This window comes from Barbus barbus (assembly GCF_936440315.1).
Source record: "Barbus barbus genome assembly, chromosome: 2".
In the NCBI taxonomy this organism is placed as follows: domain Eukaryota; kingdom Metazoa; phylum Chordata; class Actinopteri; order Cypriniformes; family Cyprinidae; genus Barbus; species Barbus barbus.
This window is the reverse complement of record NC_136730.1, coordinates 39,150,828-39,174,530: the sequence shown is the minus strand read 5'-3', so window position 1 is coordinate 39,174,530 and position 23,703 is coordinate 39,150,828. Positions and strand designations below refer to the sequence as shown.

Sequence of the window (23,703 nt, the reverse complement as noted above, 5' to 3'; positions counted from 1 at the left end):
TGTCACACTGTAAGTACAGCAGCAAGCAGCTGTGTCATGTTGAACTCCAGAAATAATCAAAGCCCCAGAGATCCAGCCGAGCTGGAGCAAGAACACAGCAGATCCTAATAACACTCTTCCATAAGCAGGCAACTATTTCCAACAGCTGAGAGCAGATGGAACAGAGGACCTTTAGGCTCCGACTCGACGTGTCAAATACCCACTGTCAGAGTGGTGGCTCAAAGAGCCTAGCAACAGGTAAATCAACACAATGGACGTGTTCACAGAGATCCTAGAGCTGTAAAATTGAAATACAAGCAGGGAGGAGTGCAGCCCCCTTTTCATTGTGTAGGGCTCTATTGTGCTGTACAGCGGTGCTTCTAGTTTGGTCCATCGCATCGATGTAAAAGAGCTCAGCACTCCCACAGAGATCCGAGCTAAAAACGAGTGTTTTTTTTGTGTCAGTAAAACACTGGGGGAAGAGCAGGCAGCTATCAGATCTACTGCGCAAAAGATGTGTAGGACAGCCTGCATGACAAACAGCAAACTAACAGTGTCCACAGCAAAAATCAACAGCTCCATTTAGATTTTTACATTATCCAGGGAAATAAATGTGCTGTTTCCCCTAGCAAAACCACAATCTAGAGAGTTGTTTTGTGGTTGCTAAGGTGTTGCTACTTTAAGTGTTTGTTATGCATGTTTTAAGTGTTCCAAACACCATGATGCTAGGCTGTACAATGCAGTTGCTGGTTGTTAGTATGTTGCTAGGCAGTTGCTACAGCAGTGGTTCCCAATTCAGATGACTGAGATCATCAGCTTGTTAGGAAAGAGCTCCATGAATTCAGAATCCTCTGCATTCTGACTGACAGGGTCTCTACACTCATAAAGGGATAGTTCACCCAAAAATGAAAATCAGCCAAAGATTTACTCACCCTCAAGGCATCCTAGGCATGTCTGACATTCCTCTTTCAGACGAACACATTCAGAGTTATATTCTATATTGTCCAATCTGTATATTTGCAGTGAATGGTGCCCCTGTTTCTAAATCTGAAAAAAAAAGCATCCATCCATCTCAAAACTACTCCACACGGCTCCAGGGTGTTAATAAAGGACTTTTGAAGCAAAACGATAATGCTATATATTTTCAAACATAACTACACTCAAAAATGCAACAATTGCACAAATGGTAATTTTCATAAAAACATGTCTTCTTTAAACAACAACAACAACAACAAAAAAACCCAATAAAAATCACATGCCAGTGCCACTACACAGGACTATGGTGAACAACTACCGAGCCTACGGGTATTTAGAGATCTTTGCATTGGTAAGTTAGCTGAAAGGATAAAGTCAAATCTTATTTCATGATATAGGTTAGTAATTTTATTTCACTAACAATTTATCACAATATGGTAATTTTTGTTATTTTATCTTTGTAATTAATAAGAACAAATGCAAGTATCAAGCTAAAGGACAAATACAATAAAACAAAGACATAAATGAAACAAATAGGGCTCTATGAAATCAGTTTCCTCCCCCCCCCCCCCCCCCCCCTTAATTGAAATCATTATACTTACACAATTTAACAGCAATGTATTAAGTTTAACAAAAATGAGCTTTTCAAGGCCCTAAAAAAATACTTATTACTTTAAAACTTTTTTTATTTTATTATTTTTCTCAAATTCAGTTTTATTTTTCTCAAATTCTGTGAAAATGTCTGTATTCCATTTGAATATTTTCATTCAATTTTAATAATAAGAAGCATGTCTAATTAATTTATAAAACTTAATTATGTTATAAAAAATGTATTTATCATTTCTCTTTTTTTTAAGTGTTGTTTATCTACAATTGTCTGGTAAATAAATTATGGTTAATATTTATTTCTGGTAAATACTCCTTAAATATTGCTTTAATATTTTTATTAGTAGTAGTACTATCAAGTAATATATTTTGGTCGTTAAACCAAACTTTTATGCAAAGAACTTTAAGTTTGTTTGTATGTGATATGACGACACAGTGCTCATGAACTGACCCCAGAGCAGATCTAGAGATTGTTTGTGTGTTCATGTACTCATATATTGAGGCAGCAGAGGCAGAAAACACTGCGAGCGTCACGCAAGCTTCAGTATGTGTGTAGTAAACGAAACTGCGTTTCTGCATCATTCATTCACACGGAGACACATACAACATGCAGGACTCGTATTTAAATAGTATTTTCTTGGCTTAAAATTCACAGACACTAGTCCATATCAGGTTTTTATTTAAGTGTACTGACCTAATGACTTTTAATTCATTCATCCCAAACTGGGCAAATTCCATGATGTTCCGCGTTATACAGTAAATTCCATTTTTATGACTGGATTCAGTCTGTGTTTTCCTAGTGCTAAATAAACAGTGTTTTACTAAGGAAATATGACTCTTATTAAAATGCATTCTTAAAGTACCTGTTCTAGTAAAATGTGGAATAGTACCATTTTTAAAAGCTGGGTATTGCAATACCTAGTTCATAAGCCATTTTATTTGACGTCTTTCGGCTGAAACGCTGATTGAGCGATTACATGAGACATGACAGATTGAAGTAATTTGTACTGTTTTTTAAAACATACCTTCTGATGTTCACACATTTATTTCACGCTATAAATTGTAAGAATGTGGAAGAGACTCGTGCTCTGCACTGCCGCTTGAACTGAGGTGCTACAGGGATCATTCAAGCCACATTTAAGAGCATCAAAATGGCATTTTTTTGTTTTAATTCTGCAATACAATGGACATTATTTAAGAGCTAAGACTTTGTTTCTTATCAGAGGTAACACTCTTTTTGATTATTGGATTGGAAGCACATTACAAATAATGCAACGCCGCTTGCGTTCATTCACGTGACTGGTCGAGATGAGAGGTGATCCCGCCTGGGTGGTGTGATTTACATAGTTTCTATATAATTTCTAATCATATATGGGATCATATAGCCTAATCACCAAGACCCTGACGATTTTACTCGGAGTACCAGCAACGTGTCAGAAGTGCCGGTATGCACAAAAAAGTGCAGGTACTCGAAAGGCTAAAATATAGAAGTGCCGGTACTGCGTCTATTTAATTTATAGAGTTAAATAGAACCTACGTTAACTGCGCTGCATTAATTCGTTATCGCTTTGCGTTGCAGCCACATTACCACTTCGGTTATTAATTATTTTCTGATTATTCAATGGCCCATTGTTATTTACTCCTTACTTAAAGAGGCTATTCTATCCCCCGGTTTCACAGACAAGGCTTAAGCCTAGTCCTAGACTAAAATGTAAGTCTTAGCTGTTTCAACTGAAACAAACTTGCACTGACTGATCTTAAAATATATCAGTGCCTTTGGTTTGTCTTTAGATGGACTTCAGTAATGTTTTTTTCTAAGCATGTTCATAAAAATTACTTAAAATGTCCTAATTGAACTATGGCTTAATCCTGGCTTAGTCTAAGCCCTGTCAGTGAAATCGGGCCTAAATGTGATATAATACCCTGAATAATATTTCTTAAAAGCATAGATGTAAATATGTTTGTTTACTGGTTCCAGTCAAAACAGTCTCAAATTTTGCAAGATATTCTGGTCTCCAAATATGGCTTGGATCCCTCATTCAATGTTAATCTGTGGGATTTTTCACCTGGTTTAATAAACCATACCATTTAAGTTGTCTTTCAAGTTAATAGCATAAAAAGTGAGGAATGAGTTATGCAGAGAAGTTTAATATTTAAAGTTAGGGAGGGATTTGAACATTCTCTCATACCCAAGTATGAGCAAATGTAATTGCGATGCTTGCCTGCTGACCTTTGAAACACTGTACAGAACAACATGGCACAAACGTATTAACAGATTCCTGCTGTTGACAAAGAAACCTTATAAGAACTATGATACCAAAACAGCTTTTGGAGCACAAAAGGACAAAAACGTTGTGAAATTCAAAACCTGATTAAATTAACACTACCCATGACTAACAACAATAAAATCTCCCAAGCGTTATTTGGACTTACTTAATTTCCTTGTCCTGGAGCACATCCAAATCCTTGAAAAGGCTTTGGTTTAAAAATGTGCAATCCATTGCGTTTCCCCAACAATTTAAATTATGGTATAGAAAACTTTACCAATCAGCCCAGATGAAAAATAGACAGCAGCAGATGGCTTATCATGCATGTTATTTGTAATCTAGTGCAACTGCTTAAACCGGGCAACCCCCTTCCCCAAGAGAAGACAGATGCGATGAACTCCCCATTTGTGTAAATGCCTTTAACAATTTGTTGCACAAGTTGCTCAGAGACTAACAGAGGTTCAGGGGCCCTGCATTTGGGGAAGTTTACATTTCATAGGTCGTTGACTGTTTAGATGTTTTTGCCAGATCAGTGCTAAAGTCTTTCAGGTTAGATAACTACAAAACAGACCATTTCTCTAGTCAAACAACTAAGAACCAATATTTAGTAGGCATAATGACACTATAAGATGATCGAGAGAAATAATGCTGTTGGTTTTAAAGAAAAAAAAAGGTTTAGTTGAGTTTTAAAGTTCAGTAATTTTTAAAAAGTCTTTAACGACATGAGGGTGAGTAAATTATGACAATTTTCATTTCAGGGTGAAGTATCCCATTTAAAAAAAAATTGTAATAAGAATTCTCATGCTGCTCTAAACCCATGACATAATTACTTTCATGGAACACAAAGAAAGATATTTTAAAGCATGTTCATGCTGCTCTTTTCCATATAACACAAGCAACACAAGAGCTGTTAAAGGGTTAGTTCACCCAAAAATGAAAATTCTGTCATTAATTACACACCATCATGTCATTCCAAACCTGTAAGAACTTAATTTATCTTCGGAACACATATTAAGATATTTGTAATGAAATCTGAGACCCTGCATAGACAGCAATGATACTTCCGTGATCAGCGCACAGAAACGTAGCAAGGACTAGGGATGCACCAATCCAATACTCAAGATCGGTATCGGCTCCGATACAGTCATTTTCTGCCGGATCGGGTATCGGTCAGACGAGACCGATTCAAATCTGATATTGTGCGTATAGTATTCTGTGTTATTGTTAAGCCCCACCAAAGGCACAAAAAACATTATAAAGCACCATAAAGTTTTTGTGCACTATATTCCAAGTGTTCTGATGCCATTCCACAGTTTAATGTGAGGTCATCTGTCATCCTCCATTCAGAGTTCAAACTGTGTGCCGCGTTCAGTTACAACAATCAAGACGATGAAACTCTCTCCGAGAGCGCAGTAACTGAAATTGAAAATTGTTAAAAGAAAAGGCTCAATGAACTATCACACAGATTTAATACACTATGCATCAATATCTCTTCACTTTGTGCTCTGAACTTTTCTATGCTGCGCGATGTGACTCCGTGTTGCTTCAATCGCATCACTCTGCACACGAGATACACATAAGCACTTTGTGTCGATCTGTATTGGAGCCTTTCGCATTATAATACTTTTCTGCGCAATGAAATATTATTAATAGTCTTTCTTGTTCTGTCTTATCTATCATATGTTGCTGCCTTCATTACTATGCTATACATTTAAAAAAAATATCTATAGTATATACTTATATATAAATATATTTACTTGTTTTTCATGAATCTATTTTACAACATTCATACATTTCTTGGTCCTACGCCTTCCACAGAATATATAAAAACAGATAGGGCTGCAAGATAAATCGCATGCGATTGTCATGAGCATCTCGTCAGTAATACTACTAATCACAGAACCGGCTTTACCGATGAGATGCGCATGACAATCACATGCGATTTATCGTGCAGCCCTAAATACAGATAAATACATTGAGACCACTTAACTTAATGACTGCTAACAGGATGTGAAGAGACTTACAAACAGCACAACGAAAAATGTTTCTGAAGACAATCACCAATTGCAACAAAGTCTGCAGCCATAGCTTCGATTGCAGAGCAGAAAAAAAGTTTAAGACACTTACTGAAAATCTTGCCCTCTAGATCAGGGGTTTTCAACCTGTGGGGCGCCAGCACCTGTCAAGGGGGGCGCGAGCATCAATTAATTCAGAGACATTGCCTTGAAGATTTACGAATACGAGCTTTCAAATCTTCAGCCATCCGCTAGGGGGCAATCAGACTCCCGCTGTTAGGGAAATTAGACAAACTTGGGGGGGCGCATGTCCTAAAAGGTTGAAAACCCCTGCTCTAGATGGCATGTAATTGTCACACTGGTCAGGTTCACTATGATGCCAAACTCCATGGGTTCCCAGGAGTCTCATAACACATCGAGTTTAAATATAGGTAAAAGTACAGGAGAATTAAGATCTACTGTGACAACTCAAATTTGATACTTTTATAAGTGATGTTTTGATATTTTGGGGCTCAACATCATTTGAGAGCTGTAGGATGGCAAACTTTTCCGTGAATTGACAGAAAACACATCAACTGCAGTGAAGAGGACTGTTTCATTCTTACAGCTCGTGACTGAAAAGTCAATTCAGGAAGCGCGATATAGTCAGCAATGTATAATATGAAGATATGCTAAATAATGCTAAAGCAGTCATGTAAACCGTAGTGATGCACCGATCTTGATTTTTCATGGCCAATTCCACGATTTTTCAAATGGGTCAATTCTGATGCCGATTGCAGATTATTTCATAATTATGAGATATGAAATAATTATCAATTATCTCAGAGACACATTCATATAAACCCCCAACCCCAAATAAATATTTAGGATTTTCTTACAATATTGTACACATTGTGAACAGTGAGCTTGCTCTGCCTCCTCTTTGCATCCATATTCAGTGTCTCTGGCCTCTTTAAACTGCCATTTGCAGACTTTGTAACAATTTCACACCAATTACTTTTTGGAAAAAACATTGCAATGCAGTCCACAACAGAAATCTGAAATAGTGAACAGGTCTCTAAGGAGCAGGTAATATGCTGCGTTCCTCAAATCAATTACACAACACTGCAAATACACAAATAAGAATGTTAACCTGAGGTTTAGGAATGTACAGTGTGAAACATCCGCATATGAATACCCAGGATTAATTGTTAACCCCTTGTAAATTATAAGAAGTGTGAAAAGCGAAACAAGATAACCCAGGATTCCATTTACCTAGGGTTCAAAATGACTAGTGGTCGACCGTTATTGCTTTTTTGACAGGCGATGCCAATATCTTGAAAAGCAGGGTGGTCAATGGCCGATATAAATTTGATTTATTTTAATTAATATTTAAGAAATTTGAAATCATTTGAAAATGGATTAAAAGATAAATGTGTAAAATAAACATAACCTACTTATACTTTAGATGACAAAGTATTTATTACAAATAAATACATATTTAATAGAAATATAATTTAAAAGGAAGTAAACACTGTAACCAACTGGGCACTCAGTATTCTGAAAAGTTTGTGTGCATTGAGAATCATATTTTTTTTCCAAATAAACCCAAGGTAACACTCATTTTACATACAGCACACAGTGAAAATGACATGAATATGACAGTGGGCAAATGCATAAAGCGCAGCATAATTTGAAATCACGAGTTTAAAGTTTAAAGCATTCAATTCACACGGACCGACCATCACACAGAGAATACGCAGTCATGCAGGATACAAATGCACACTTCACAAGATCTCACAACTGGATTCAAATAAGTTTGCAAGATTTGTAACATGAAATGTTCATTAGACTTTCAAAGATTTATTTTAATGATGGAAATGCGTATTTGCTAAATGCTTAAGGCAAATGAGAAAGTATTATAAATGTTTGCCTTTCTATTACTAATAATATAAAAGCGATCGTTATAATACTTATTTGTATAGATTTTAATTGCTTTGTTTAACAGTTCTATCTGATTATTGGACAGACTTCTATCCGTATTAAACAGAACTGTTAACGACAACAGCGGTCAAGAGGGAGAATGTGAGCACTGTGTGCTCAGGTGTGACCGTTCTCAGCGTCGTCACAATAAAAGTCCTGCCTCGAACGCATAGGCCAAGTAGAAAAACTTATCGGCCAATGTCGATATTTGAAAAATCCCCAGTACCACTAAAAATGACCAAGGGTTAACTATTTCAAGTCCTAATTTCTGTGCGAGTTGCACCAAAGCTCTAGGAAATATAAAAATATTTTGGGTGCTTTTTTTTTTCCTTGACAGTATCCTTCCCCATTCACTTTTTCATTGTGCAAATCATCTCCGTTTAACATAAAAAAAAAAGATAATCAAACAGATCTAAAGCACAATTAAGACAAGAAAAAGTGTTCATTTTGAGGTAAACCACACCTGTAAGGTGACTTTGAAAACAAATTCAGCTGCATGTGCCAAGATCCTTAAACAACATTTAGGTACACGGCAACACATTTGGAACCGATTAGAGGGGCATTTACTCTAGTTGTTAGACATGGCTTTAAAAATACAACTTGCGGCATGTGGCATTCGTTTGTATGACTCTTACACACAGATCTCTCTGACACACACACCTTCACAAACAGCATAAGTGCATGTCAGCCTCAGTGGTACACAAGGAGGAGAAACCTTTGACTCGTGGGCAAAGTCAGCAAAAAAATGACAAATACTGGATAACCTGCTACCACAGACCCATGAAAACAATGGCTTCCATCTGAGCAGAATGAGGCCACGGGAAGGAGGGGTTGAAGCTCTCATAAGCCTCGCTGGAAACTCACAGTCATTAATCTGATTAATGTATACAAGACTACAGAGCGTCTACAATATTTCAACTCCAGAAATGCCCATTAATCCAAGCATACTTTTTCCAACAAGGGCATTCTTTCCAACAAGATCTGACTCCTTTGCAACTGGCAAACAACATGGTTAAGGAAAACTAAATGCCTGATAGACAATACAAACAGCAAGGCCAGATTATTCTCATGAGGGAAATCAATCATGCAATCCAAATTATCTCAAATTGTAAACAGATTAGTGACCTATATTTCAGCCGCGCTGATTAATCACACAATATTTGGCCATTTTGAGATTAGTGCACTGGAATATACAGTAACGCTGCCCACTCTGGTCAATGAAGTGACGTTTCACTATTGTGTAAATCTACCAACTAAGATTTGCCAATATATACTTTTCATAAATTTTGTCTAAAATAAGATTACATTTCAGCAATGTTTTCCTTGTTTAGCATTATATTATTCAGGCATCTAGACATCAACATTAGGTCACTGGTTGACCACTAAAAGAGATGCAGAATAATTCAAACATGGCATAGACAGATATATGGAAATGCAGAGTAACATTTACAACACCGGAGAGAAACAAGCTTAACATGAGGAACTTACCACAAGCAAAGGAAAATGTTAGAAATTAGTGGTGCTTTGCCCAAGAAAACGGCCTCTTCGGTGGCCCTGTGAGAAGAAGAAGATGTTAGGCTTTTGTCAGGATTTAGCAAGCCAGAGAAGATGTACTGTAAGCAGCAGAAAGAGTCTCCTGGTCCTCTTAAGATGGCAGTACAGTAAAAAAAGCAGCAGGTTAATATAAACCCAGGCCGTCAAAGGTGGTACATTCTGAGATGGAGAGTGAAATGCCACACATAGAAGATCTGAAGAGACAATCATGAGGACACTGGAAAACACCTCGACTATATGCTACTGGCCTCAAACCTGACCTAGCCTCAAGTCAACACCTCACTCAAGGAATGTCCCGGGTTTAATATAAGTTAAGCTCTATGGAGAGCAGCTGTGGCACATTTACCACATTAAATATTACATCTTGTCCCTTAGAAAAAAGAACAAAAAATAGCAACGTACTTACAATAAATGAGTTGAACAATATGTCATTACCAAAAAGAGACTGTTTATAGAGAAAAATCCACCCACACATAACCAGATGTTCATACATCTAGAGTAGTAATACCGCCACTTATCGTTAAAAGATACGTTTTTTTTTTTAATCTTACCCCAAAATTTTCAGTGGTATTGTATCAAGTAATATGTATTAAGCAGCACAACTGTCTGCTAAAAATTAAGGAAAACATTCATAATTAACTACAATAAATAAAATACAAAATACAATACAAATATACAATATAAAATACAAAAATATCACACTTCTGACTGTGAACATCTGTAGATTACACGTTCCTTTTCCAAAAAGAAGCCCAGTATGGAATGCGACATCACCTATGACATATCGCACATTCCTGCTGTCAGGTTCAGACACGCTGCTCTAATTAGACCCCGAGCACATGACCGCCTCTCCTCATCAGGCCCTCCCGTGCCTCTAAACACTCCTACATAACTAAACAAGGCTCCACTCGCCCAGACACCTTGTTTAGTTCTAGTATATTCTCAATATTCTTCCAAATGTTTAGAGCCAAAATGTTGCATGAAATGATCAGAACTATGAAACGGACTTTGAAGCATTTGCATGAAACTTGAAAAGGCCCACTGTTACAGCTCATGGCACATATCCAGGGCAGCAGGACAGAACGGACAGAAGCAGTGGATTATTTTACAGAGGAGCATGGCCTAATTTCATAAATGGATGACTGACAATAGCAGACCGATGGAAGTAAATGTTGTGCCTTAAGCTCATTTCAGAAAGTCTGTGAGAAGACTTACTGCTTATGAAAAAGATCAACAGATGTGAGGAAAATTACTGGCTCATACGGATGAGAAAATCTGAACAGCAGAGGAGCTAACAGGCCACATAATGTCAATATACACAATATTTGGCACATTTCACATATTTATTAAAAATCATTTAAAGTTAACATTTATAATAAAACATTTATTAGGCAATACAGTGTTGCGAAATATGATCTACCAATTTTTTATATAGTTTTCAAAAGCAAAAAATAATAGTTTTGCATCAATTATTAATTCCTAAATATCCAATTATGGAGGAGTTGCAATACTAAAACTAACCTTTATCGCAAAAATTACAAGTTGTTTTATTGACCTTGACTCATAATCATTAAGGGTCCTCTTTTAATATTTTTCTGCATGTTTCAACAGCATATCAGAAAGCCTATAGACCAAAATGACACCAACTTGTCTGAAAGATCTGACACGTGACCATTTTTCACTTAAACCCCCACATTTACCTTCCTTCCACACATCATCCCAGGAACACTGATCTGTCAAAGAATCCTGAATTTGGCATCGGGACAGCTCAATATAGCCCTGCTCTCAAAGGCTCAGTGAACTCTGGGTCCTTGTGTAGGCATGAAGAAAACAAAGGCAGTTTTGTTCTCCACCCAGTGTCCTCCAGCACCACGCACAACAACAGAGATAGTTTCCTACGTTTGCCCCAGTGAGTTTAGTCGAAGTTCAGTGAGCATCCATGAAAGGTCTCCATGATTGAACAAAGCAATAAATACAATACAAAAACATCTAGGCATAAGACTTCATGGGAACAACAAAGAAAGCTGAATGGGATCACCTGAGCTCTCACGGATCTGCAATTTAACGCTCTTCACTTAAAAGTGCAGAGCCCTAATTACTACATTTACATTTATTCATTTAGGTGACGCTTTTATCCAAAGCGACTTACAATTGCTATATATGTCAGAGGTCGCATGCCTCTGGAGCAACTAGGGGTTAAGTGTCTTGCTCAGGGACACATTGGTGTCTCACAGTGGATTCGAACCCGGGTCTCTCACACCAAAGGCATGTGTCTTATCCACTGTGCCATCACCACTAAATTACTAAAGAGCATGAAGCCTTTGACTCGCACTCAAAAGAACTCCCAGTCTAATCTCTGATTTAACTTTTACTGCACTTTGACATTTTATCCAAATCAACTTTTAGTGATTTTAGAGTTCTACAATGACCATGCTTCACTGATCCCAGAATATCTGCACTGGCAGTCTAACCACCCTTTATCTGGGATACAATGACACAATCTTCATCAAAAGGAGATGTAGGCCTACCTGAATGTTAAATTGCTAAAACACTGTATTTTAGGGAAGTAGGAAAAGACAGTTACATATAGTCTTACAGGCCGTTCCCATTCATCCATAATCTAGAGTGAGAAGACAAAACAAATGATTTCTCCTGAACCTTGATCCTGTTTGACACTGCCAGCACAAACAGTGCTACACATTTTTAAATAAATAAAAGGTTATATACTCAGAATATAATTTCATTTGGGTGTTGCTTCAACTTTTAAAGTCCTGTGGGATGATTTTTTTTACTAAAACAGATTTCAACTTTATTTATTTATTCCAACGATATTTTTACTATATGAAGGTCACATTTTTTCCCATACCTTCATTTATGTAGCTACTTTTCAATGTATAATTTAACCTTGTTCCACACATTTATCAACATGCATTAAAGTTAAAACTGTAAAGATCTAAACTATTAGTGAAACAAATGATTTTAATATTTATGAAAATATTTTGCATCAACTGAATTTTGCCCTATAATAGCATCATTTCTAAAAACAACAACAACAATTTTGCCCCAATAATGCAACTAGTGTAACTAGTGCAAATAGCCTACTAATACGAAGTACTGCTACTAATATAGGAGCTTTAGTACTAATACACTGACACTAATAAGATACACTGACTGTGAAGAGCATACTTGAGATGAAATTTGACATGTGATATCAAATATTATTATTAAACTTTAACTTAGTATATTTAGGATACATAAAATGCTCGCCCAAAAAAAAAGATCAAGATCATTATTGGACACTACACAATTTAAAATGTGGTGGAAATGACACAGTGGGGAAAATTCTGTGGACAAACTAAGTGTGTTTTAAGAGCTTATATTGCAAAAACCACCTGGCACAAGGTGCCCAGGTTTTAAAGAAACACCCATTTATATTTTATTTTAATCTCAATACAGGTGATATCAGCAGTCTGCAGACATTAGCCCCTTTCTTCAAAGGGTGAAGGGTGAAGCCTCGTTGAATTTCAAGGGATTTGTATGACTGTAGTGTCAAAGGAAAGGGATGTTAGACGAACTTTAGGTATAAATACGTTACAAAACTTGTGGGGGACTTGTTTATTCCCCTTATCGTGTGTTTTGGCTTTATATTCTACAGTGCCCTGGACAACTAAACCCTTCACACACATTCTTCAGGTAAAAATGTGCCCACTTAAGCACCATAGAGATACACAGTAACCGATTCTCATACTGAAATCTACTTACTCGTTGTTGTTTTGCTCTTATTCAGGCCAAAACAGTTATGTCCCACGTCGTCAAACTCTCCCAGAGTCTCTCAGTACGATATGAAGCGGTTTATCTCCAATATATTTACACGCAGACTGCGTTCAGAGCGAGAAAAGGGCCATGAGAAGAAAAGTTAACACCGCTCAGACACCTTCCCCTTCTGCCATGGCGAAATAATATCTCCCATAAACATTTACCAGGAGGCAGGATCACGGAGAAACACTTTCAACAGGTTGTTTTTAGAAATGAGGCTCATCGTCAACAGTAACTCATAGCGTTTATTCCAGCAGCAGCAGCAGCACTGAGAGGAGTCTTCATTGATCCAATTACACGAGTTAACCCTTTCAGGTTCAAACAACTATTTTAGTATTAGTACTTGTAGGGTTTTATATAACGTCACTTGCATTTCTGACTTTACTAAATACTGCTCTCTTTACAATTAGAAAATTATAAGGATAAATAATATTTGAGGGTTTTGCAGTCACTTGGTAATAATAAGAGCAACAGCGCCCTCTGTAGGATGAGAGGACAAAACTCAATGCCGTTTCTCATCAGAACCATCTTTTTGACAGAAGAAGCGCAATGCAAATAAACAGACAAACCATTCAGTCTAAAAAGCTACTGAACATTCACAGTTATTGCCGTGTAAGTCTGTTAAACACACAGCAGGTCATGTTGTCACACTGTATTTTCCCAACAGAGCCTGCCATTCATTTTCAGATCAGCAAAGCCACTGCTTATTATCAATAATAATTATGCACGTATCTGTAATGAATAATATAATGCATATTTAATATTTTAAATATTTAATATTTTAAACACATGACAACCTGACCTGATTTGGCATTTATGAGGGGGAAGAGAAGCCTTGTAGCACACTAATAATAATAATAATAATAGCAAGTCGGTTTTATAAATGACACTAAACCTAAAATCATTTCATAAATCACATAGGCCCATGACAACAAAAATGTGACTTATTCCAGCTAAACAAATCACACACATTAAATGCATTTCAGTTTTTGAAATAAGTATGTTTTCAATATCTTATCAATTAAATACATTTAAAACAAATCCACCAGGAGGTGCTACACACAACATTATAATGTCTAGAGCAGGCCAGGCTATCACCAATAAAATTGTTAAAATAAAATTATTGTCTCCAGTTATTTATAGCAGTATAGCACAAATATAGCAGTGCTGCTGGAAACAAATGGATGTAAGATTAATCAGCCTATAACTTAATCAATTAACCTTATAGCCTATAGGTTATGTTTTTAAGTTCATATGGATGCTTAAATGTTAGTTAGGATAATTAGATGTTTATTTAAATTGCTACTCTTATTTTATGAATGATACATATTATACAATTAAATTAACTGCAGAGTTGAGTTCAAATAGAGCATATCTATAACTTACTTTATTATTTTATTATTATTTTCTTGCTTAATTATTTTTATTCTTTTGTGCTTTGAACTGAAATATACACATACGGCCTTATGAATCTTGTTTTTTCTTAGGGGGTCAGTCATGTTAGTTATGGCAACCATTTTTATGTTCCCACTATTGAATAAAAAACAAATTCACAATTTGTAAAGACAAAAATCATACTTAAATATTAATTTGAGCTATTATTTTGTCAAATATTAATTTGACTTGAGATGCACTTATTCTTATATTTCAGAGTCTTCTTTATTTGTCTCTGTTATTATTACTATTATTTTATTTATTCGTTTTTCTGCAGAATCTTCTTTTATTTGACAATGAATTAATATTTTCCCACGGTGTCATCAATATTGGCATTTTCATCTTGGCAGTCTTTTATAATGTCATTTTAATTAGCAAAAGACAGGTCCTAAATAAGATTTATCAAAAACAAAGATTTATCGACATGAATTCCTTGTTGTTTTGGTAATTTAGTTTCTCACTTGTTCTCATTTTCTCATCCTGTTAGACAAAATTAAAGACAGAAATTATGCATAGATTATTTTATAAAAAATTGCATAAGATGATATGCTGATTTTATGTTAACATCCTCATGTGAGCTTCCAGTCCTTCACTCAGAAATGGACAACTTTAGCTCTTTATAATCCTGTTAAGCATCCTGTTCACGGAGTGAATAATCAAGCTATATTTAATAAAGCTTAAGAACTTAAGCTTGAACAGAGCATATAAGTCTGGTGTACTTTATATAGAAACGACAACGCATGCATATTGTTGTTTAAGAATTACAGAATGTGCTGCGGATCAGGAAGGGCTGTATTGATCACAGGGACTTTTATTTTGAAATCCCCTTAGAGTCCGGGAGCGGAAGTCATTCGCGACCAGCGAAAGGTTCACGTTACTTGCAGGAACACTAAAGAAAGGAGGAAAAGCGGGTAGCGGATATCAACACTGATTTTATTCAGAAAAGGTGTCATATAATCTACAGACGCTGGTATCTCCCCCTGAAGCCTCTGGCGAAGTTCATCGTGGAAGTGAGTGAAAGAAATAAAGCTGCTATAGCTAACGAGCTAAAGGTGTTTGTCAAGCTGTTAGCTCCATTAGTTCATATTGGTTAGCTGACTGGTAATCCTGCCTATAATCAACGGTAATCTTGACTGATCGATCTGTATACAGAGTTTGAACAATAACTGCGCATCACGACTCGCCCTGTGGCTCATATTAGCGACAGAAATGAATAACTTGATGTCTCTGTTCGCTGTTTAGATGCGATATGCATCGATATCTGAGCAGCTCGGTTGATTATCAACAAAGCAGTTAACGTTAGATATATCGGTGCTCTAGACAGCTGGCGGGTGATTTGTGAAATATCGTGTTCCTCCTTCCTGTTAAGGGTTGAAAACATTGAGGCTTCTGGCCCGCAGCAGGAGGAAAGCTCATTCAATGTCGTGAGAAGGCTTTATTTATTTATTTATTTACTGTGTGTTTTGTTGTATTAAACATATGGATATAGGGGGTGTTTATTATTTCACGTTCTTTGTTATTATTTCTATTAGTTTTTTTATTATTAGTTTTTTTAGAAGGCTTTTGTCTTTAATAGGAGACCATTTGAGAATCCATTACACAGGCCTGAGACTGTGGCTTGTTCACCTTAAGAGGAAAATTCTAGCAGTATTAATATTTCTGTAAAGCACAAAAACCAGAATCCTGACAGCCTTAGTTGCCATTCACTTTCATTGCATCTTTTTATCCATGCAATTGTGGCTGTCAGTCAAACATAAGTACCTAACACCTTTTTTTTGTCTCACAAAAGAAAGAAAGAAAGGCCTCCATGTCTGGATCAACCTGAGACTGATGAGATTATTCTGAATTATGACAGAATTTTCATTTTTGGGTGAGCTGTTCCTTTAATAATTTCATTTAAATGTCAATGGCCGTGTAACCATTCATTGATTTGTGTGTCTCGCTCAGGAATATTATATGTGTTTGCTAATACAAATCAAATTTCTCTGTATTATCAGATTATATTTATTGTTTCCTAAATATGTAAATTAAGGTTGTAACAGGTGGTGCTTGTAGTTTGACTGCAGTCATCAATTGCATTCAACATTTTGGAAAACAATGCTTATGGCTAATTTACGTTAGAAAACTAGTGACCGAATAAAGGACTATTTGCATCAAGTATAGCTATAATAATACCTATGAAGTTTTAATAATTATCAAATTCTATGAGAATAGGGAAGTCCAGAATTATAACTATAATGGCGCAGAGGAACAATTATTTTACAGTTGATAAAATGTTGACTGTTGATCAGAATCCACCCAACTTTAAAGCCCCATTCACATTAATAACAATAACTATGTAACTATTGATATTACGCAGCACCTGAAAGTAGTCCCCCAGCTAGGTAACTAGTTATGATATAGCTGGGGACTACTTTCAGGCGCTGCGTAATATCACTGCGCCTGCTGCACCCGTGGCACGGCAGAAAATTTCCTTGATTATTACGCCGGAACGACAGTATAGTTCCTAGCCATATCGGCCTAGAAAATCACAACTTTTCATTTTCCGTCGGTCTTAGTACACGATGTAACTACAGAAGAGTCAAGCTTTAAATAGGAAAGTTATCTTAACTCTTTGGTCATTTTTGAGCGAGATGCTAATGGTCTAATCCGATTCAATGATCTATGCTAAGCTAAGCTAAAAGTGCTACCACCTGACCCGGAGATCGGCTGAATGGATTCAAAAACGGTCAAACTCAACTGTTTAACTCTAGGGGAGTTGTAAAATGAGCCTATTTCCAAAAAAAAGTGGATTGTTCCTTTAAGGCCGCGTGTCCACCAAAGCGTTTTTTCCCGAGACTGACGTATTTTTTCAATTGTTCTAAATGGGAGTGTCGCATTTTGTCAAAACGCCAAGAGCGTGCTGAGCGTTCGGGCGTTTTTTTCTTGGTGCCGATTGTTGAAGAATGTTCAACTTTGGATAAAACGCTGCGCTCATCACTGTCACTTTCTAGTCAGTCAACCAATCAGAGTGGAAGAGGGGCGGGACTACCGACTGTACTACGGCTGAACAACAATTGAGAAGTTAATATTGCTTGTCTCAGAGTATTTATTTTCTTTACTAGAACGAATTGCCGGACTACCATAATATTGTTATGAAAAATAATAATTGGCAACCACAGCGTCTCAATGGTAAAAATAACGCTGCGCTCACAGCTGAGCGTTTTCAGCAGAACGCTTTGGTGGACACGCGGCCTAAAGGCCTGCTCACATCAAGAATGATAACTGTAACGATAACTATAATAACATCCACACCAAAGAACAGTAACGTTTGTGCTTTAGTTATATTATCTGCAGTTTTAAATGAGCAATCGGGTGGATTCTGATTGGCTGTCAATGTTTTTATCATTCATCAGATGAAAAGCACTTTCGACATTATCAACAATATGATTCCATCAATATAGATGTGGTGTGGACTTCCAAATTCTCAGAGTTAGAACGATCATTAAAACTTCAGTTATCATTGGTTATCATAAACTGGCCGAATGTGGCATATGACATAACCGCAGCACGCGATTATAAACTAAATCTTATCATCTGTTGGTGTGGGCACTAATAAAGTTATCATAGCTATCGTTCTTGGTTTAAATAGGCCTTAAGTCAATGTATATGTTTCTGTATTGTATTGAGTTTCACTGATTTTGACTCAAGCGTTGATTTTGAATGTCAATATTGAAGGTTTTCGCCTCAGTGATCACCCGTAAAGCACAGAGTGTACAGTCTTACTCAGGGGTTCAGGGAAGCGTTTCCTCACTGGTTGTGTCACAATAGGAATCCCTCCCTGATGCCCGACTTCCTCCTGAGCTAATCTCTTTTCAAAAGGTTAATGATTTGAGATGAGACATCTAATGGATACAGCATATTGCATTAGTGCTGCATCACTGATAATCACAAATAATGATGCCATCGGCATTAGAAATACGTCAAAATGTATGCACATTTATGGGCTTATATTTAGTATAATTCCAACCGCTATTGTTTAGCATGGCTGTGATGCGGTTGACATTAGGAACAATATATCTGTGTGTGATATAGGTCAGTTAGAAGCACTTCAGTCCCTTTGTTTGGGCTTTATTCATCAAAGTGAACTTCTCTTATTCTTCTGATAGAGCCTTAAGGCTTCTCAGTAGTCAAAATGTAATGGCTCCAAAAATTTAGACATTTGTCATGATAATAATTAGATAATTATTACAAATATTGCAATTGTTATTGACACAGTGTAGGTCAGATTTGTTATTCTAAGAAAAGGTTAAATATTGGCACATATATTTAGCTTCATACATTTGTTGTCACTGTCTGCCAAATGTGATGTTGGCTGATTGTGTAATTAGAAAGGAAATTGGCTGATTTTTATCTGTAGCTGACCAATTATTCCACCCCTGGATGAAGCCTGTTTCCTACAAAATACCCACTGGTAAACTGTAGTTTATTTAGCTGTGGCGCTATAGATTTTCCAGAGGTGAACAGTGGTTCATTTGAATTGAATTTTGGCATAGTCATTCACAGTGAAATACTTAAGCTTTTGTGAACTTTAGTAAGAAAGCAGGTGATTTCATGATGTTTTACTTGATATAATGAAGAAGTAATGTACTTTTTACACTCTGTTATTGTTTCAGAGGTGTAATTGTGCTTAAAACATACTCAGATCGAATGTTTCCTTCCCTCAGTGTGCTGGAAGCAGTGACTGGTTCAGCGGCAGCGGTGCCAACAGCAGTCGTCCCATGAGTTTTCTTTTGGCCTGAGCCGTCTGCTTTGGGCTCCGGCCTGGTTCGTCTGGATCTCTGTGCCTCCGGCGCCGCAGTCATGGATCACCCCAGAGAGAAGGAGGGCGAGAGGCCGGTCAGGAGCAGTAAAGTGGCCCAGGGGCGCAGCGGGCACTCGCGGCCCTCCAGCTCCTCCACGTCCTCTGGGGTCCTTATGGTTGGACCAAACTTCAGAGTTGGCAAGAAGATCGGGTGTGGCAACTTTGGAGAGCTGAAGCTCGGTAAGAGAAGCCATTAGTGTATTATTTGTTCACAAAAGTCTCCATGGAGCAACTAGGGGTGAAGTTCTTTGCTTAAAGGTGCCAAGCAGGAGTGAATCTCAGGAGCTCTGGTGTTCCTGGGTCACCATCATTAGTCAATCCTCCGGGAAACATTGACTTGATTCATGTGAAAGTGTAATTTGTGCACTGCTAGTAGCAACAAGTTGTATTGCATAAATAGTGTTTTCACAGAAGTTTTCTTAGAACGTGCCTCCCTGATCTATTAGTTGAACAAACAGATCGGTTCAGTAGACCTGTTTGGGGTTGTGATGTTCAAACAAACAGAAAAAAATGGCACACTTCACCTTTTAAGGAAGACTCAATCCTGGTCTGCACAACATAGCGTGAACATGGCAGTATTAGCCATTTTTTTTTAAAAAGGGGACATCGGATGCCCATTTTCCACAAGTTGGTATGATTCTTTAGGGTCTTCATGAAAAGTCTATAACATAGTTTGGTTAAAATTTCTCAGTGGCCGTGTAAAACAACACCCTTTTTACCTTGTCAAAAACAGCTATGCTCACGGCATGCCCCTTTAAATGATAATGAGCTACTGCTCACCCCACCCCTCTCTTCTGTTAAAGTCACTATTCTTATTCATGCAGTTATAACTGCTCAAAACTATTTAAAATACATTTGTCAATGACTTATTTGACAAACACCTCTACAAACCCTCTACGAAGGCAACCTGAATGTAATGTCGTGGACGTGACAAAGCGACCTCTGCAAATCATTTGAACTTTGTGTCAGTATGTCATAAATGGAACGAGGCCACAGTTTAAAGTCAGGGATTTTGTTGTCATGCCTCACCACATCCAGTGTAGGCAGCATCACTGAGTATAATCAGTGCTCTCAAACGATTAATTGCATTCAAAATAAGTTTTTGTTTACTTAGTATATGTATGTGTACTGTGTATATTTATTATACTTATATAAATATACACACATGCATGTATATATTTAAGTAAAAATTTTATATCTGTCTATTAAATATATTTATAGATTATATAAATATATATGTAAATACATGTACATATTTTCAAAATATATACTGTATGAGTGTGTCTTAATATATACATAATTAATATACACAGTACACACACATATTATGTAAACACAAACTTTTATTTTGGATGCGATTAATCGTTTGACAGCACTAATTATGAGTTCTATAGTATTTTGTTGCACCGTGTCCTGTCCGGTGTAGACACGGTGTGAGACTGTTAACTTTAGTCGCATTCGTCATGGATCTTGCTAACTAGCACATTATTAGGAAAGGCAATTTGCAAAGAGTCATTAAAAAAAGTGGTGAAGCTACCATCCATCCTTCAGGAACAACTTTTTAGCACAACCTGCTTTGTACTGACCCTCGGTTACAAAGCGGTCTGGTGTAAAATGATTTGCGCGAACGTAGATGCATTTAGGTAGATCAGGGGACGCATTCCCTTCAAAAACAAAAGTAATCCACTGCATCTTCAGCAGCTCAGATGTTGGGAGTAAATGACAACTGCTATGTTCATTGTTACTTCCAACAACAAAACACCTCAGTCACTTAGTAGCCATTCTTGTCTACACTTGCTCTGGCGTCGAAACAATGGCGGACTGTTTACAGCTCACACGAAATAATGATAAAACGAAAATGTTTGTCAACAGTCTGGGTAAAGTTACGTCACTTAGCCAAGAATCTGTGAACGGTTTGATCTCAGAAAGTGCTTATGATTTATGGGGATAAAAAAAAAAAGCACTGGGTGGATTTTTATCATTATAGGGTGGTTGTGTACACATATTTAAGTTCAAACACCATGTAAAAGTGAATTCTGCATCCAGTGCCCCCTTTAAATTCTGTCAGGATGATATTGGAAGCAGATAACATGAGTTTTTTTTTCTTTTTTCAAATGTTATATGCTGGGTCTTTTTAATCTGTTCTATCCATTCTTCTGTAATTTTAATGCCTTAACACTTTTCTTGAGATTTTTACCCGCAAACGATTTTTTTAGTATTTCAGTCATATATCAGCCACCATATTTATGAACTAATGGTTTACAAATCTATTTTAGATGGCTGTTATGTAATCAAGAATTGCAAAATTTCTGAAAAATTGTAAACTCACTTGAAATTCACTTATAAAAATGACAATAAATTTAGTAGATTTTGGAACTAACACAAAAGGGAACTGCTGATAATAATTGCTCTAGTTAGGGTAGTGCATTGCTCATGACATAGGAGCTGTTGTCCTAAAGTGACTGGTTCAGAACCAAACATGTTCCTCTTTTCTACACCTTCACGCTCCTATCAAAATCTCCATTAGATTTCCCTTTCTATTTATGCCAATTTTATACGGCAAATGTGGCACAGAGATGCTTCTGAAGTGGCATTTGTGTCTTTACACAAACTCTTTAAAGCTGCTCAGAGGTGGCATAAATGCATTTACACAGTAATAACAACTGTATACTTCCATACTAGGGCTTGAGGTGGGCCTGTGCAGGCATAATTTACTCTGACTTTTATGCAATGTTGCATCTTCACACTGAATTTTGAACAGGCACAGAGCAGCCTTAACTCAGCTGTGTAAGGATGAATATAGGCAGAAATCCAATACTTGAAAATACAAGTAGGCTATAGTTAAAAATGTCTATATTCAAACAGTATAATTTCAGTTGCAGTTGGTCACCCTTTGTCTCTTTTGCTTTTTAGGAAAGAATCTCTATACAAATGAGTACGTTGCAATAAAGTTGGTAAGTATATGTATATTTATTCTTTTCTATGAAGTGATTGTAACAGCAGAGGCTGGTGTTCTGTTAACGTTTTGTTGTAACGTGTAGTTATGTCTAGGCATGTCTAGATCAGGAATCAAACTCTAAATGCTGGATTTGTTCAAAGAAAGCAACTACTGATGTATTTTAGACAGACCTTTTAGGAACCTAAAACTACAAGAATATACTTGTATATTCTGATACTGATAACTTGAATATGCCGTTTGGAAACAAGTGTGTGTTTCTGGCTGGAATATTTGTATATTGTAAATTAATTTAATGTGAACAAATGAATTTATTTTTCTGCCATTCCTAAAGGAACCTGTGAAATCGAGGGCCCCACAGCTACATTTGGAGTACCGGTTCTACAAAACATTAGGCAGTGCAGGTAAGGTTATAATCAGCACTAGCACTAGCGCTGTACCCTGCATTTATCTCTCTTGTTTGCTTGGATAATATTAATTTCACGTGTTTTCATGTGCTGTTTTATATTCTTGCATTCACATCCTTGTGTTTGCTCATTGTATCTCATCTACCTTTAGCCTTAATCTTCATATCCAGGTGCATGACTTTGTTTATACTGCGCTTCGGTTTTGTGACAGAGATTTACCGTTACTTTTCTTGCTTTGAAGCCTGCAGTTTCCAAGCAGGTTTTGTGAGGATTTTTCCTTTTTATTGGATTGAGGATTTTTTTCCCCTCCAGACAGAGTATTTGACATGTTGAGTCATAGCTTCAGTTTTGATCTTACAGAACGGTTTGTTTTGCTACTGAGCCTAGACGTATCTATATAAAACAGAGATGAAAATCTACTCACTTGCTACAAAATTCATGTTTTGCCTTACCTATCAGTGGTTGATGAATAGAGAAATCAGTTCATGTTAAAAGATATTTTGTCCCTCTGACAAAGAAATTCGTCAGTGCTTTTCTATTGTGCATTTGTCTCAGTGAAATGCTGCTTAACAAAAATGTCAAACCCATTGTGATATTCCTTATAATTTCCATGCCTTTTGTAGGCTATTTGTACTTCATTGTCTTTTTTCCATATACATTTTCAAGTAGGTGTAAGGCACAAATAGATAAGAGACAGGTCTAAGTAGTTGAGTTCCCATTCATGTATTTTCATGCAAATTATGAAATGTTCCATAAAAAAATGCTGGATAGAAACATCAAAATGGCAGTATATTTTCCTATGATGGAAACACATCTACTAAATAAATCATTCATATAAGAATAATTATGTGATAAGGAAATAGGCCTATCATTGTGTTACATAAGTAAT

General features: G+C 36.7%; 2 protein-coding genes across 12 annotated transcripts in view; one reads left to right on the top strand and one right to left on the bottom strand.

Moving 5' to 3' along the window:
* Positions 1-13,602, bottom strand: part of LOC306883872 (protein kinase C and casein kinase II substrate protein 3-like) — a 48,916-nt gene extending 35,314 nt beyond the window's left edge. Inside the window, exons 1-3 of one of the 6 annotated variants that reach the window (XM_079439368.1) lie at positions 13,339-13,602; positions 13,121-13,236; positions 9,293-9,358 (exon numbers count right to left, since the gene is read on the bottom strand). The gene's annotated coding sequence lies outside the window, so the exon portion shown is untranslated. Of the gene's footprint in view, positions 1-911; positions 1,016-3,993; positions 4,129-9,292; positions 9,359-13,120 lie in introns of those variants that run through there. The other 5 variants (XM_079439367.1, XM_079439369.1, XM_079439365.1 and 2 more) reach the window with 5 other exon arrangements.
* Positions 13,603-15,436: 1,834 nt separating this feature from the next.
* LOC306885308 (casein kinase I) overlaps positions 15,437-23,703 on the top strand; it is a 53,332-nt gene continuing 45,065 nt past the window's right edge. For 4 of the 6 annotated variants that reach the window (XM_079441750.1, XM_079441749.1, XM_079441746.1 and 1 more), the window contains exons 1-5: positions 15,437-15,618; positions 16,398-16,478; positions 19,315-19,631; positions 22,365-22,405; positions 22,742-22,811. In XM_079441750.1, coding sequence (XP_079297876.1) covers positions 19,451-19,631; positions 22,365-22,405; positions 22,742-22,811 — 292 coding nt within the window. In that variant the 5' untranslated portion in view covers positions 15,437-15,618; positions 16,398-16,478; positions 19,315-19,450. The remainder of the gene's footprint in view (positions 15,619-16,397; positions 16,479-19,314; positions 19,632-22,364; positions 22,406-22,741; positions 22,812-23,703) is intronic. The other 2 variants (XM_079441747.1, XM_079441751.1) reach the window with 1 other exon arrangement.